Source organism: Lepidochelys kempii, chromosome 13 (assembly GCF_965140265.1).
Source record: "Lepidochelys kempii isolate rLepKem1 chromosome 13, rLepKem1.hap2, whole genome shotgun sequence".
Classification (NCBI taxonomy): domain Eukaryota; kingdom Metazoa; phylum Chordata; order Testudines; family Cheloniidae; genus Lepidochelys; species Lepidochelys kempii.
In genome coordinates, this window is record NC_133268.1 from 20,503,886 (window position 1) to 20,519,606 (window position 15,721).

At 49.9% G+C, this 15,721-nt stretch overlaps 1 protein-coding gene across 7 annotated transcripts in view; it reads right to left on the reverse strand.

Annotated features, from left to right (window-relative positions):
* Window positions 1-15,721, reverse strand: part of SRC (SRC proto-oncogene, non-receptor tyrosine kinase) — a 72,331-nt gene that overhangs the window by 21,426 nt on the left and 35,184 nt on the right. For 5 of the 7 annotated variants that reach the window (XM_073309677.1, XM_073309681.1, XM_073309679.1 and 2 more), the window contains exons 3-5: window positions 8,150-8,399; window positions 7,716-7,815; window positions 5,749-5,766 (exon numbers count right to left, since the gene is read on the reverse strand). In XM_073309677.1, the coding sequence (XP_073165778.1) occupies window positions 5,749-5,766; window positions 7,716-7,815; window positions 8,150-8,390 (359 nt within the window). In that variant the 5' untranslated portion in view covers window positions 8,391-8,399. Of the gene's footprint in view, window positions 1-5,748; window positions 5,767-7,715; window positions 7,816-8,149; window positions 8,400-12,619; window positions 12,932-15,721 lie in introns of all 7 variants that reach the window. The other 2 variants (XM_073309678.1, XM_073309682.1) reach the window with 2 other exon arrangements.

The following is a 15,721-nucleotide window of genomic DNA, read 5'->3' on the forward strand; positions in this document are numbered from 1 at the left end:
AACCCTCCATGTGGATTTGAGAATACATTTCCTCAGAACAGAGGTGTCTCAGACTCCACCAAGCTGTTTCATAGACTGCGATGACAGCACGAACTCCCCCAAAAGACCACCTCCCTGCACTTTGAAAGGAACGAGTGTGTGTACCCTTAACACAGTGTATACACAGATCAGATGGCACATGGCAGCCTTGGAAAATGGACAGGAAAATTTTCCAATCCAGACACAAAGCTCAAATGTTCCTAACTGCATGAGCAAAAGTGCATCATTTGCCCATGGGATTATGCATAGACATTTACACGTACAATTACTGCTACAGTGCACACAGGCTTAGTGACTAGATGTAGAAGTTGTTAAAATCTATTTTAAAAAGTGTACTTGCTCATCTGCACCAGGAGGATTGATCCAATGTATATGCCCACAAAAGTGTTACTTGCCCCAAGTACAATTTTACAAGGCTGGAATTTGAGAAGAGTCTATACAGATTGTTCTGGTTCATCACTTTAGGGTCTAAGCACATCTAGGGGCTCTGAGACGGATAACGGGATAGTCAAGCCCACCATCTTGTCACAATAAAGTACGGCTGTCACTTCCATTAGCAGCGATCTCTTGGGATAAGCAGACTGGTGAAGTGAGAAAACAAATCCAGGGCAACGACTTTGTCGCACCAGTTCCCAGATTTTCACTGGGGTGTCTCGGGGGATTCTTGTAAGTGGGTCACAAGCAGAAAGGAGTGCCCGAAGACTGGGGAAGTTTTGTTCTATGGGAGATGGCAGTCATATATTACAGAGACTGTTCTATCAGAGTCAGATGGGAGAGAGGAAGGAAGAGCCTGCGTCTAATTTACTGTGACTGCAGGATAAACAAATCTACAAAGAACTCTGCAGATTCCTGATAAGGGTCTTGAGATACTTTACCAGAGGATTCATATTTTCAGAACAAATAAATAAATATTTAGTTTCAAATAAATGGATAACTTCAGGGTTTTTTTAAAGGCACATTTTAAGAGATGGTCTGAGCTTAACAAAAAGACACCCAACCACACATCTTCCAGATCTGAACTCTCTGCCTCAAACCCTGGGGAAATTCAGATCCCCTGCTAGTCCCTCCCTGCACAATGGCCTAACCCAAAACCTGGATCCAGATCCCTCAGCCTTTGGTAGCTCAGGCCATCTCATGACCCATTTTACAGGTGTTTTCACTCTGTATAATGGGGAAATATTGTGCACCTGCAGATGCACCAATACTGCCCCATTAGCAAGCACATCTATTTAGAAGGCCAATGTAGTGCACGCTTCCCAATGAGATCTTGGGCAAGTCACTTTCTCTCTGTGCCCCACCTGCAAAATGGGGAGATTAGCACTGCCCTGTCTCTCAGGGGTGTGGCATACACATACACTGAAGGTTGTGAGGGGCTTGGATAACACTGGAATGGGGGCCAAATAAGTAACTAAGATAGATACCAACAGTGCATTCTGGGAAACTCAGGTCAACTATGCCATCCTGCCTCAGCAGAGGCTACAGTGCCAGAGGAGATGCATGTAGAGCAAGACAGGGGACAATGCATTTTGGGAGCTCTTTCTAAAGAGAGCTGGGAGGCCCAGGCAAACTGCTTACACACCCGTGATCGGGATCCTGTCTCCGCTGCAACACTAGGACGTTGGCAGATGGTGGCATCCTACCAAACTGTTGCCTAAGTAGGTAGGTATGCTGCCAGTGGGCCACTCTGAAGAGAGATCCCTCTCCATGGAAAGGCATGGGGAATAGCTCAAGGGATTCCACAGCTCCCCCTGTGCTAAGCTGATGCGCCAGCCATGGGTCCGTGCTGTACTGAATCCATTACAGAGGGGACAGACACTGGGGAACAAGGATGAACAAGAGCTGGCTGAAAAGAGAAACTGAGACGGGAAATTCTGAGCTTTCAAAATCTGGTTTCATCCCACATTGGGACAAACAAACCAACCCACCCCAAAATCTGATTTTTAACTCCCCATGAAACAAAAATATCCCAAAATGTTTAATTTCGATAAAGGTTGAAATGTGTTTTTTATTGTTTCAATTATATGATAGTTTGAGTAAAAATGTTTAAATCTAAATAAAATATTTAGATGTTGTTTTTTTTGTTAGTTTCCCTGTCAAAAAACATTTTGCAAGAGCGATTCGATTTCATCGACTCGGCATTTTCCAATGGAGAACTGTTCCGTCAGATAAATTTTTGACCAGCTCTAACAAATGAGCAGGGTAAACCTCAATCTTTCCAGCCTAGCCAATGTGACAGGAAAGTCCAGCTTTGCTGTCTGTCTGTCATGGAGACAATGATGTCAAGTGATTCTAGCTGTATCAAGGTTCCTTAACTGGGCCCCTGTCCCAGGTTACGCCTTGGGTATGCTGCAGCCAAGATTCCTAGAAGTGACTTCTCCTCATGAAGGCCTCAATATCTGAGGCAGATCAGAGGTGTGACTTTTCAGGAAGTGCTGAGCTCCCACCCTCTGAAAACTTTACGAACGTCTTCCTCCCCCCTCCCTCCAAAAATGGAGGCAGCCAAAGTCCCTAGCCACTTTTGTAAATCTTGGCCTATTAATTTAAGCTGCCTTGTAACCAGGTTAGGGATGACAGTGTCATCAGTTATAGCCATGGTACAGAATGGGGCCTGAGTCTCAGAGACCTGCAGCTGAACTGTGAGGTGCTGGCGATCCTGATCGGTAGGTTTGGTTCAGCTCACTATACAGTTAGATTGGAAGCTCCTTGGGGCAGGGGCTCTGTTTGTTGTGTGTTTGTACAGCACCTAGCACAACAGGTCCATGGACAGGGCTCCTAGGTGCTATGAGAACACAAATTATTCTGGCAGTTCTGAACCGGGGCGGATTTCTAACCACATCAAGTTTGGGAGATCCAATTATTCATATGGGGGTGGGGGTGGGGGGTTGTTTGGGGGCCATCTCTACAGTGCGTATCATGAGCATTTTAAATGGTCCAGTCAGCCCTGACATTAGCCTCTCATTGGGGTGTGAGAAGTGGAGCGGGGCAGCTCTCGTTACCAAGTTGCTGTGCTATTCCCCAGTGACTTTGACGGACCCGCACACCTTTTATATGAGCTTTGGCTATAGGCCACCAAAGCTCAGGAGACAGAGGAGAGGCCTTGCCACTTACCACCTTCCCAGCTTTGCAAAGGTGTAGTCACCTCCTGGCTCGCCACCCGAGTCCCTCCTCTTTAACCGAAGGATGGGAGACACTTGGCTGTTTCATTCCACAGAGGTCTACGCAATAGTTCTCTCTCACTCCAAGCCTATGGCTCCTTCTCAAGTTTAACTGAGTCGAAACAAGATCAGCGACTCCAGAAGAAAAGTGCTGAAGACACTGAGCTCTGTGTGGTTTCGAAGCAAACCCATAAACCAACTCAGATTGACTCAAAACCAGGCGTGGGCGGGAGTTTGTAACCTACCTCAACCAGAAGCATTTCCTGAGAGGTTACATGACTCTAGTTCCAATACCAAAGGGCCTGGATGTATCGCTAGGCAGGATTTTCCATCTGCCACATATTTCTCTAATGATACTTCGCAAAAGGAAAACAAAATGACTAGGTTTTGGGCTAACTGCATTCAGAACATGTGGCTAGAATGCCAGCTCCACTGCATGGTCAGCGAGAACGCATGACAAGGTGGGTGGTTATCCCAGGAATGTCTGCACATCTCAGTGTGTTAGGCAGAAGATTAAGTGTTTTCAATCATTCAACACGTGTAGGTTAGTCACTCCCAGGGGTGAAAGTGAGCCAGTACGGGCCGATACTGTGTACCAGTAAGAACCAGCACCACATTAAAGTGCTGCCCTTTTGCCTCCCCTGTCGGCGGCCCCGCTGGTAGGAGGCGGAGGGGGGAGGGAAGGGGCAGCGATGTTAAATCTTTAACGTCGCTGCCCCTTCCCCCACCCTGTCAGCAGCCCTGCCAGTAGTGTCCGTACTGGCAGGGCCGCCTACAGGGGAGGCAAAAGTGGCAGGGACATTAAAGCGTTGCCACGGCAAAGGGCCATGCAGCACTTTAACGTCCCTGCCCCTTTTGCCCCCTGGCCACCGACGGGCGGGGGGGGCCCCAAAGGGAGCACCTACCCTGGGGCCGGCGATTTAAAAGGGCCCAGGGCCCCAGACGCTGCTACTGCGGCAGCGGCATCCGGAGCCCTGGGCCCTTTAAATCAACACGGGAGCCCTGGGCAGCATGGGCCAGGCAGCCCCTTCCGCTGGAGGCCCCGCCCCTTCTGGGGGCCAGAGCCACCCCAGCCCTGTACTGGTAAGTGTCCTCAGTTACTTTCACCCCTGGTCACTCCCCTAACAGCACTGCATGAAGCTGCTTTCTAAAGATGGTTTTTTCCTCTGATAAAGTGAAGGTCACAGCAATGCGGTTACACTGGATACTGTGGGGTATGTAGCTTGAAACGGAGATCTTTTCTCCTGCATAGTGCACCTTAGGATTTCCAAGCACTCTACCTGGCCTGCAGAGATAGCCATTTTGTTCTCAGAGTCCCTGCAGCATGTACAAAGGAGACACACATACTTTGGAATAGTGAGCAAATGTAATTCAGATGGAAAGCAGAGTTGCCTTTTGTGCACGGGAGTAGGGGGAACCTCTCTCAGACATTTGCACAATCCAAAATCCCCAATAGGCAGATTCCTCCTTTTAGGGTACTCATTAGAAACCAAAGCTAGCATTAGTACAAAATTAAGATTCCAAAAGTCAAACGTTCAAAAAGGGGTCAGGAAACTCCCAAAGTTGAGGTTTCTTCTGCAACACTGAACTTAGCCACTTCACACATTAGAGAGAGATTTTATGGCTTGAGTTAATAACCAAAAACACACAGGAGTTGGGAACTGAAAAATTCCATTTGGGCAACACCACACAAGTAACATAGCAGTAGAAACCTCACAGTCAGGGAGTTATTGGACCTGCCAGTGCTTGATGTTGCAATCTTTAAGTGTTTCCTTCACATTTTAAATTTCCTTAGTTTTAAGAAAGTGGCAGGGGAAAGTGTAAGAACCCGGACAGATGTGTCTCCCACAGCACAACCTTTGCCAGAAGAGCATGCACATTCCTTGAAGCATGGCTATTTGGTCGGCGCACCGTAAGAGCTCTGAAACGTATCTACTGATAAGCTTGTCTGTGCATGCACACTTATTAAAAAGCACACACTTGGTTCCAACGAAGAACAAATTCAACACCTCTCCTTCTGCAGCCCTTTGCACTATCCTACTTCCAACTGCATGCGACATGCAGTGTAAAGAGCTGGCAAGAATGCCACTGGGGGAGCTGAGGAGATGAAGGGGTGCAGCACCAGGAATTTCAGAGAGGCAGGGTGGAAGCAGTCCCCACTCTGTCCTGCCTGCCTCCCCCATTGCCATTAGAAAGATTGGTGCACTGGTGGCTTGGATGAATGGGAGAAACAAAAAAGGGGGAGAGAAAACAAACAGGTAGGAAGTGCTTTGTTGGGAAGGGATGGGGGAAGAAGGTGCCAGACCTGGATGAGAAGAGGGGACTGAATTCAGACCACCGCAGTATTGGCACACAGATCTAGGCAGGGCTATTCAGTAGTTAGAAGATGAACCTATAAAAGCTCCACTGGGGGGAAAAACAAAACAAAGGGATCCAAGTGCAACTGTGACCAGGGACCATAAATGGACCACGAAGCAACCCCCTCCCCAGCTGCCCTTTAGCCCACCCGGGAAGGAAGTTGGCTTTAAACAAAAAAGTAAAAACAGATACACACCTGACATCCACTTTTCTCCTAAATGAAAGCATGTTGTGCAGGAGAGAAAGAGACAGGGCTTAGATTAGAGGTACTACACAGGCGCCGGTGCTGCTGAACTGGGAAAGAAGTGTGCGTGGAGAGATCTCACAAGGCAATCAAAAAGGATTTGAGATCCTGTGGCCTCAGTTGAGGCTGTCAGCCAGAAGCAGGGAAGCACAATAAACCCCCGAGAGGTGTGATTTATTTAAAGACTGGGGAGGCTGATGCCACTAGGCAGAGGAGAGATTTGGCAGCCAAGGGGCACCACGAGTAACAGGACAATACTTCCCAATGGGGGTTTGTTTTGGGGAGTGGTGGTGGTGGTGGTGGGGCAGATTCACCCTAGAGAGAACCCTCTGGTTCACCCTAGAGCCTGGCCCCAACACTAGGTCAAACTAAAGGTGATCCTGACGATGCATCTTTCAATAAGAACCTCTAGGTCTGGCTCACCCCAGGAAGCATCTAACCTTTCGCTCTGCCACAGACACCTTAGATGCTCCGAGCAGCCAGAGAAACAACCAACAATCCCTCTCCACAGCGTCAACAGCAGAGGGCCGTTTCCTAGCTTACGGAGGGGAACTGTGAAGTGATCCGAGCACAGAACTCGGAGCCAGGGACTCCCGAGTCAGATGCCTGCTCCCTCTGTGGCCCTGGGCACGTCACTTAACCTCTGTGTGTCTCGCTTTGAGGGGACTGCAGTGACTTTAGTGATAGTTCTAAGGGGAGACGCCACTTGCATTCAACCAGGGGGCCCTTTGCATGCTCGCTGCTCACCTCCCGGTGCTTCCCAGCACCCTTTTGCTGGTCCCCTCCTGGACCTTCCCAGAGCTCAGACTGCCTGAACATCTCACAGCTCAAGATAGGCCTCCTCTAGCTCCAGAACACCAACCCCGCCCTAGCACTGGGGAGAGCAGGCCAGATGCAGGACCCAGCTCTAGTAAGAGAGGGGGACTAACTCAGTAACCCCCAGGATTTCCCAAATGCCTCATTCTGCTGCCCAGCTCCCGCAGCGCAGGCTGCCTGGGTAAATGCAGTTCCCTTGGCACCTAAACCCCGGAAGGCGTCACATCAAGACACAGAGGGCTTCACAATCTTCCCAGTGGATCCTCCGGCAGGGCGAGCAGGTGTCTGTTACCCACTTCCATGGGAGATCCTCTGCATGGACCGTAGGATGCCTGTCAAACCATCTGAGGTGCATTCACTGCCTCTGCCCCGAGATACACATCACATCCAGTCCTCAAGGGGTGGGCAGGACGCTGGGGACTGAGACCCAGCGGCACCATTATGTCACAGAGCAGGGGAGAACCCACCACATGACTCCAGTCACAGGTATGCTCCTTAGAGCAGGTCAGCTTCCCTTCACTACCTCCTTGAAGGGAGGGACTGGAGCCTCTCTAGCGCTCTGGGCAGCGCTGCAGGGAACCATACCAGCCCTCCCCAGTCCTGGGACGGAGGGCTAGGGAGGTAAGAAGGGAGGCTGCTTGAATGGGGCAAGTTGGAGGATCCCACTAGCTGCCCCTCACCACCTAGTGCTGCATGGGCTGCTCCATGGCCCCGAAGCTCCCTATCTGGCAGCAGCCCCAGAGGCAGAGACAGCAGCTCGTGGTACTCTTGATAAATCCCCTGGGTCTAGCTCAGGGGCCCTTCGCTGGCACAGGAGGCACAGCCCACCCCTCTGCAGCTGGACAGGCAGACAGCCACACTACCAGGCTTTGGGAAGGGAAGGATCCCAGAGGAACCACGTGCAAACCCCAGGCAACAGACATGACCAGTCGGGGCTTAAACATAGAAGAAAGAGGAGAAGCAAGAGGGAGAAGAGCAGTTTTGAGGCAGGAATGTTACCAGCGGGGCTCCCCTGAGCAGGAAGGGTCGGAACCTCTCCAAGGGAGATGCCAGCCCAAGCAGCAGAGGTGTCCCCAGCCCAGCGAGCAGGCAGACGCACTTACGTGTTGTTGACAATTTGGAGGCGCTCCCCTTTCTTGAAGGAAAGGTCTGTTTCCGTCCGTGACTCGTAGTCGTAGAGGGCCACAAAGGTGGTGACTCCGCCTGAAACAGACCCAAACTCATCCTGTTAGCCACACTCCCGCTCCAGGAAGCATTTGCTCCCCCATGGCAATTAGCCATGAGCCGTGCTCGGCACAGCCTCTGCTTTCCTCATGGCATTTGCAAGGCTGGATTCTCCACTGCAGCCTTCCTCACAGCTGGCAAAAATGGCACCGACCCGTCATACGGCCCCCACCAGCCTAAGGCTCAGGGTCCAGCACTCCCGCGAGACAGTTCTTCCTCATCTAGCACATGGCTCCCTTCTAACAGCCTCCCTCCCCCAGAACCTCCAGCTGCTCCTCCCACTCTGGCAGGTCAGAGCTGACGTCATACTGACCAGCTAAAGCCCCCGAGCGCTGCGGGGACGTGACTGTGTCGGACGTATTGAAGCCTCCGAAGAGCTTTGGCTCAGCAGCCATGCTCCCGAAGGAGCGGGTGGGGGTCCGATGGGGGTCGGGGACAGGCGTCTTGCTGGGTGTTTGAGAGGAAGGGTAGCCGCCATGGTGGGCATTCTCAGCAGATTCCAGGCTGCGTCTCCTCTGGCTGGGGTCTTTGGGTTTGCTCTTGCTGCTCCCCATGGTCCAAAACTGGAGGAGAAGACAGTGGGGTTAAGCAGATCCCTGTGGTCTGGGTGACACAAACGTCTACCCGCTAGGGTCTGGACGGACTCCTCCAGACCCCTTGTGTACTGGCCAACCAACCACTGTTCAGCTGGCAAACCTCCCATCACGACCACCCGGGGATGGGCTCCACCTCATTATATTCAGGTACAGTCTCCCACTTCTCTGTATTAGCTAGTGAAATAGACTCAATGCACTTAGTAAGCGATATTTCAAGTACCAAAGAGAAGCACACTCAATAGCATTGCAGTAGAATGAATTATGCAGAGCACGTGCCTTTCACAAGTAACCAACTAGACAGACTAGCCTAGCCACAAAGATCAGGTCCAGAGTCCAGAAGCGTTCCGACTCCTCTGTACTACATGGAGATCATTCTCCACCCAACACTGCCAAGCAGCCATCTCTAGGGGGGATGATGCATCAGCAAACACAGAAGAACGCTACAGAAGATCCAATTTCACACTGCAGCAAGCACTTCGACTAAGCTGAACGTACTTACCAGAGTTCAAATTTGGCCCGTGCAATAATAGGACTAGGCACCCCAGGAATTTTATGGGAAATTTAAGGCCTACAAGCAATCAGGACCTCAGGTAGAGGATCCGAAGACCATCTGCCCTAGCTCAGCTAAGGGAAAAAACAAGTGCTGGGCTCCAACATTAGACAGCTCTGAACTCTGCTGCTCCCCTCGGACCACCCCCACTCAGCGTGAAGTGTTCAGACACCAACTCCCTTGTGGGCCCACTTTCCCGAGTGCATCCCCTCACACACACGCCCAGCAGAGGGCCTGCGGGTCCCATCATGGTTGTGCATTACTCTTTGGGAAAACTGGACATTGGGAGCAGATTCAGAATGGTCAGCTGATGTCTAAGGTTCACCATTTCCTTTGGGGGCAGGTAGGATAGCCAGCGCCCACTGCTCATAGGGTACCAGACAGGCACTGGGGAGGTGCGTCTCTAAATCCTAGAGCCATTCAAGATGTGCTACCACCATTGGCTTCCAAAATAAGCCTTTTCCATAATCCTCCTTTGACTTTCCTCTCCCACAAAAAGAAAAGGAGGACTAGTGGCACCTTAGAGACGAACCAATTTAGTTGAACATAAGCTTTTGATGAAGCGAGCTGTAGCTCATGAAAGCTTATGCTCAAACAAATTGGTTCGTCTCTAAGGTGCCACTAGTCCTCCTTTTCTTTTTGCGAATACAGACTAACACAGCTGCTACCCTGAAACCTCTCCCACAAAGGTCGTCTGAACAGCAAGGAAGTTTCCGTTTCAGAGAGGCAGCCCAGCATTCTGAAAGCAGGACTCACAAGACCACGGGGGCGTCACTGACACTTCACCAGGACGACAGCCACCCCACATTGCAACAGCCGCCTTGTGATCCGACAAGAACGTTACGTGGGACACAGCAGAGGGAAGTAATCGCATCCAGCAGGAGACTGTTGCATACAAACACTACATTCAGTGTCCCTATTAGGGGACAGGCAGGAGCAGGCTGGAACAATTTGTATGATGGGGGTGCTGAGAGCCATGGAACCAAACTGTAAACCCTGTATATGATGGAAACCACTTCAAGCCAGGGGGTGTGGAGCACCCCCAGCGCTTTTTGTTCCAGCACCTATGGGCAGGAAGAGAGGAGTCAGATCATCTTACACAAGTTATAACCACATCAGAAGTTCAGACACAAGTGCTGGATCATCACTGGAAAGATGGGATTTTAAACATCCCGAAAGATTGTGGGAGACACCCTACTACCCATAAGTAGCCCATGGGATGCAACAGTTGAGTATTAACACACACACTGCATGTAGATGTGGTTGCCCCATCTCAAAGATATATTGGAATTGGAAAAGGTTCAGAAAAGGGCAACAAAAATGATTAGGGGTATGGAACAGCTGCCATATGAGGAGAGATTAACAAGACTGGTACTTTTCAGCTTGGAAAAGAGAGACAACTGGGGGGGGGGGATATGCTTGAGGTCTATAAAATCATGACTGGTGTGGAGAAAGTAAATAAGGAAGAGTTATTTAATCCTTCTCATAGCACAAGAACTAGGGGTCACCAAATAAAATTGATAAGCAGTAGGTTTAAAACAAACAAAAGGAAATATTTTTTTCACACAATGCACAGTCAACCTGTGGAACTCCTCGCCAGAGGATGTTGTGAAGGCCAAGACTATAACAGGGTTCAAAAAAGAACTAGATGAATTCATGGAGGATAGGTCCATCAATGGCTATTAGCTAGGATGGGCAGGGATGGTATCCCTAGCCTCTGTTTGCCAGAAGCTGGGTATGGGCAACAAGGAACGGATCACTTGATGATTACCTGTTCTGTTCATTCCCTCTGGGGCACCTGTCATTGGCCACTGTCAGAAGACAGGATACTAGGCTAGATGGACCTTTGGTCTGACCCAGTATGGCCATTCTTATATTCTTATGCAACACACACAGAGTTCCGATTCTGAGCATTTTAGGTAGTTAGTAGCTAAGCTCCGTGTGTGTGTGATATATTTATATATATAAAAATAATATTGTGTGTGATATTATATATATATATAAATAAATACAACATTTTTCAACTCAAGATCACATTCTATAAATACGTTCTAAATAGCGATATACATGAAAGAAGGGAATTATTTTGGTCTCTGAAGATGGCAGGATACATAGCAATGTCCTGAAGCTACAGAAGGAAGTATTTAGGCTAGTTCATTTTGGGGGAGAGGGGCAGTTCTTAATAAGTTGAGCAGTTGTGCAAGGGCCAGAGAAGATGGCAGATACACGTGTGGGGCAGAAATCTGAGAGCAGGTTAGATGAAGCAGTGCAGGAGGAAGTTGCAAGGGATTCTGCAAAATGCACGGGGCCAGGTTGGAAGCTCAGAATGATCTTTTCTGAGCAAACTTCTCTCTGACAGAAGCTTAAAGGGTGTGAGCCAACAAGTTCAAGTCTACACTGTGATGGTCATGTCAAGACAGAGAAATTAGATAAAAACAAAAATACTCTGGCTGGAAGGTTGCAACGTAACACTACTTTATTTCTTAGAATTCAGAAATAACGCTCAAGAACCTAAACAGAGAAAACGGGCTACTCCCTCAAGGTAGCCACGCACAACTCAGTGCACCTTGCTTTAAAACAGACTGATGCCAATCAGCTGCACCTTTGCAGTCACATGCTTTGCTACAGAGCTCCCTAACCTGCAAGCAGGGTCAGGAACCCTGTCCATCTCCCTTCTCTTAAAGTGACAGCTTGCAATTCCAGCACTGTCTGGAATACACCACACACCTATACAGAGCCAAGGAGGTTCTGAGACAGTGTTCCAGTTGAGGAACCTCATCTCCACTTATGATTTCTGCAAAGTGGGATCAGATAGGCGTGGGTGTATGGGCCTTTGCTTTAGGGAGCTACCTACCCCTTAAATGGAAAACCCTTCCTCCTAATGGAATGAGTTCTGCTTCTGTAAGCCCCATGTCTTTATTATTAGATCTTGTCTTCAAAATAAACTCCTTTGTTTCTGAAAAAGCTGAGGTCATCTGCTCACTTCCAACCTCTAGATCCAGGGAGCATAATTGTTTTTCTACAAAACCAAAAACCACTCACTTACACATTATTAACCTTTACTATCCTGAATAGCTCCATTGAAATCAATGGAGCTACTCCAATGGAGCTACTCAGGGTAGTAAAGTGGAGCGTACATGTAAACATTTGCAGGATCGGGGCCCTCATCCATAGCTAAAGAACCAGGAGTCAGGAGACCAGAGTTTTCTTTTGGACTCGGACACTGGGAGACCTTGGGCAGGTCACTTCTCCTCAGTTTTTCCTCCCCATCTGGGAAGTGAGGGTAGTATTTCTTTACTTCAAACATTAAGCTGTGCAAAGTGCTTGGACCCCTCAGGCTGAAGGCACAACAGGAACACAAAACAGAATCCTTGGGCAGGCCAAGAGACTTCCGTGGCAATGGCATCTCACAAGGGAGGCAAAGTCATGGCTTGCCTGTGCATGGAGGAAAAACAGGAGCCAGAGACCAAGGGAATAAGGGTCTTTTAAAAATAAATCATGCAGAAGAGCAATACAGAAAATATGATCTAGGAGACTGCTGTTCCTCATACTCTGGAATACTTGTTAATAACAATCGGACAGGGAAAGACAGAAACATTCCCTCTTGCCCCCAGTTCAGCCTTTTATTTTTTCCTACCTTTGTCTCAGGTGATTCAGGTCTCCCGCCACGTGTTCCCGTTACTAGATTCTGCCCTGCTAAATTCCATCTATGCGCAAAGGGAGGAGACGACACGCGCAATGCAGGACAGGGACTAACCACACGGCTCGTTTTCCACCATTACATGGGCAGTCACAGTACCCAAGTCAGCTCAGAATTTCCCCTGGAAACAACACTTCCCCAAACGGAAAAAGACAGAGTCTCGTAACATGGTCTGTGCATAAGAGCAGGGATTTTTCCTAATCATTCTGAGTCACTTTCTTTTGGCCTGGTGAGCGAGCAGGCGAGCATCTGAAAGACAGACATAATGGGCCTAACTTAACCGTGCCGTAATGCAATGCAGTGTCCCCTTTTCAGAGTCCCATAAGAGCCTAGTGTCAGAGTATTTCACTAGGACTTCCCCAGATCAGTGTGTAGTGGGAGGAGAAGACAGACAATGGGCCAAATTCTCTCTTCCTCTGCTGAAATCACTTACACTAGCTGTGAACTTGGTCCAGAGAGAATGACTCCTGGGAAAGACAATGGGCAACGGGTGTAGGAGGTGGGACTGACACTGTACTGCTCACACAGCAATTGGGTCCCCACAGGCGCTTATGGGTACAACATCACCACAACTCATTGAAATGGGTTTCAGAAAAGGGCCAGGCTTTTTACATGAGTAAGATCCGCCCCTGCAGTTGCACTAGTTAAAATACAGTTGAACAAGACCAATCATCCCCTTGCTTCAGGAGCCAACCCCCCACCTTGCGTCAGAGAACTGGTGTATGGGGGGGGGGGCGTGGAGAGGGGAAAGAGGCAGGTCTTCGTCTAAAGCACCCAGCAATGGCCACTCCGACACGTTAGACCCACGGTTACTTGTCACCTCTTGAGACACTTTCTGATCTGCTTAGGCCCCAAACAGGCAGCAGGAGTTTTGATGCCCTTGTTTCAGACTCCTGGGGGTGTTTCTCCTCCACCCCATCCATTCACAAGTGGGGCACACTACAGCAACCTTACTCTCAAGAGAGTCCTTGTCTATCTTCAGGGACTTCATTGGGAGAGAGTCCCCCCGAACTTTCCCTTCCCACACCCACTTTGAACCACTGCCCCCACATCACGAGCCCCGCCAGCAGGCTCCAGCTGAGAAAGCCGCCATGCTGGGCTGGCGTACCTTGGAGCCTATGTCAGGAAGTTGCCTAGGAGAGCAAGAAGCTAGCTGCAGCACACTAGCCAGTGTGGAAGGGTATCCGGCGTCTCCAAGTCAGGGACTATCCAGGCCAAGAGTCTAGGACACAAATTAGCCTCTAGAGGGAGGGCTCCACCCCGAGCACCTTTCACAAGTGCACAGTTTGTGCCTTGGCTTAGAGTCCTAAGTGCTGGAAACCCCCATCCCTCCACGGGTTTACCCCTTTGAAAAAGGGGTCCCACAGACTCGTGCTGAACCACAGCCGGCACTGCTTTGATGAGGCCTAATTTGGCCTCGCGCTCATGTGGGCTTCTAGGGCTTTGGCTGCAGAGACAGGACGCACAGACCAAAAAAGGAAGGGTCGTAGGGCTCTGCCTTTCGTTCTACTGCTCGGCTGGAGAGAGGCAAACAACGGCACATACGGGGCCACTGGCCAGGAGGCACAGAAGAAAAGTCAGTCAGACAGCAGGCTCAGAGTGGGGCAGAATTCAGTGGTGTGGTGGGGGAGAGGTGAACAGCTCAGACCTGTCCTGGGTCCTTCTTCCTTTACTTACACTACATACTTCCCAAGGTCTCCTCTGCCCCGTGTTCGATCCCATCCCCCATGCCACCAGCTCAACTCCCCTTACAGCTAGCCCACCCTCCCATCCCCCATTCCTCTCCTCCCAAGAAACCTCCACCAGTTACACTCTGTAGGATCACAGCATAGATAGGGAAGGGCCATCAGATCAAAGTACCAGCAGCAACTGATACAGTGAGCCTCAACATTCCTTGGATGCCCACTGGCTTCTAAGCAGGCCCAGTGCCCACTGTAAGGTAGTGCCCCAACGTCACTCTTCCCTGCTGGAGATGCTGCCAAAAACATTTTTCTTCCTTCCCTCCCTGTGCGAAATAGAAGTCATGCTGAGTCATTGAATCAACCTTTGGAGAAAGAGCTGTGCCTCTGAAAGAGCGAGAGGCAACACCCACCCTCCAGCTAATGGTGGCCCACCAAGAGCTGGCTGTGGGCAATCAGTAGCCACACTGGCAGAAACCTGACTGCCAATAGCTGGAGGTAGCCACGCTTCCACGCTCAGGCAAAGACAGGGTTAAAATTCCAACCTCTGCCTACAATCCAGGAGGAAGCAGCAGCAGTGTTGTGAAAGCCAGCTGTACAAGGAGATCTCCAGCCACCCCCTTCTGATAAAACCAGGAGGGTCAATGCCTATTCATTAGTCTAGCAAAGGAATTTGTATTGCTAAAAAGAGTGGCACAGGGGAGGCCTGGGGGAAAGGAGTTATTAATGACCTGTCAGGGAATGTGCTGTGTGCAAAGGTCTCGGAGTTAAGGAGAGATCAGACACACTCTGCCAGGCGGGGGAGAGAAAGAATGAGCCACGAAAGAGAAGGGAGTAAAGACAGGCTGCAGGGAGGAAGGAGAGAATACAGTTGAATCTACTGCCGGTTAGCCTAGAGCCTCCCGGAGGCTGGCTCCTCCGCTCCCTCCCACAGCTAGTTCCAGCTCTTCTAGCCTTGTTAAATGAGTTACTGGGCTTAAAGGAAGCTACCAAGCTGAGAAGCTTGTAATATCAGCCCCAGCAGGAAACAGATATTGGACACTTCCCTGGAGAGCCTTTAGTCCTAGCCACAAGATCAGAACTGTGCCAACTTCAGTGTGGTTGCAGCTAAACATGGCTGCTTTCACCTCATGAGAGAGGCCTTTTGCCTTGTGAGTATGGCAGGAGACAAACATCTGCACAGCACCACGGTCTCTGCACTGGTATCAGTAGTTTTCCAGGCTCCCACTACGCTACGAAGGAGATCTGCTTGGAACATGGGTCCAAGCTTCAGGTGCAAGAAGGAAGCTGCCTAAATCATCATCCCCAAAGCCGTTACTACAGCCTACCTGTATTGTGGTAGCACCTTGGAGTCCCAATC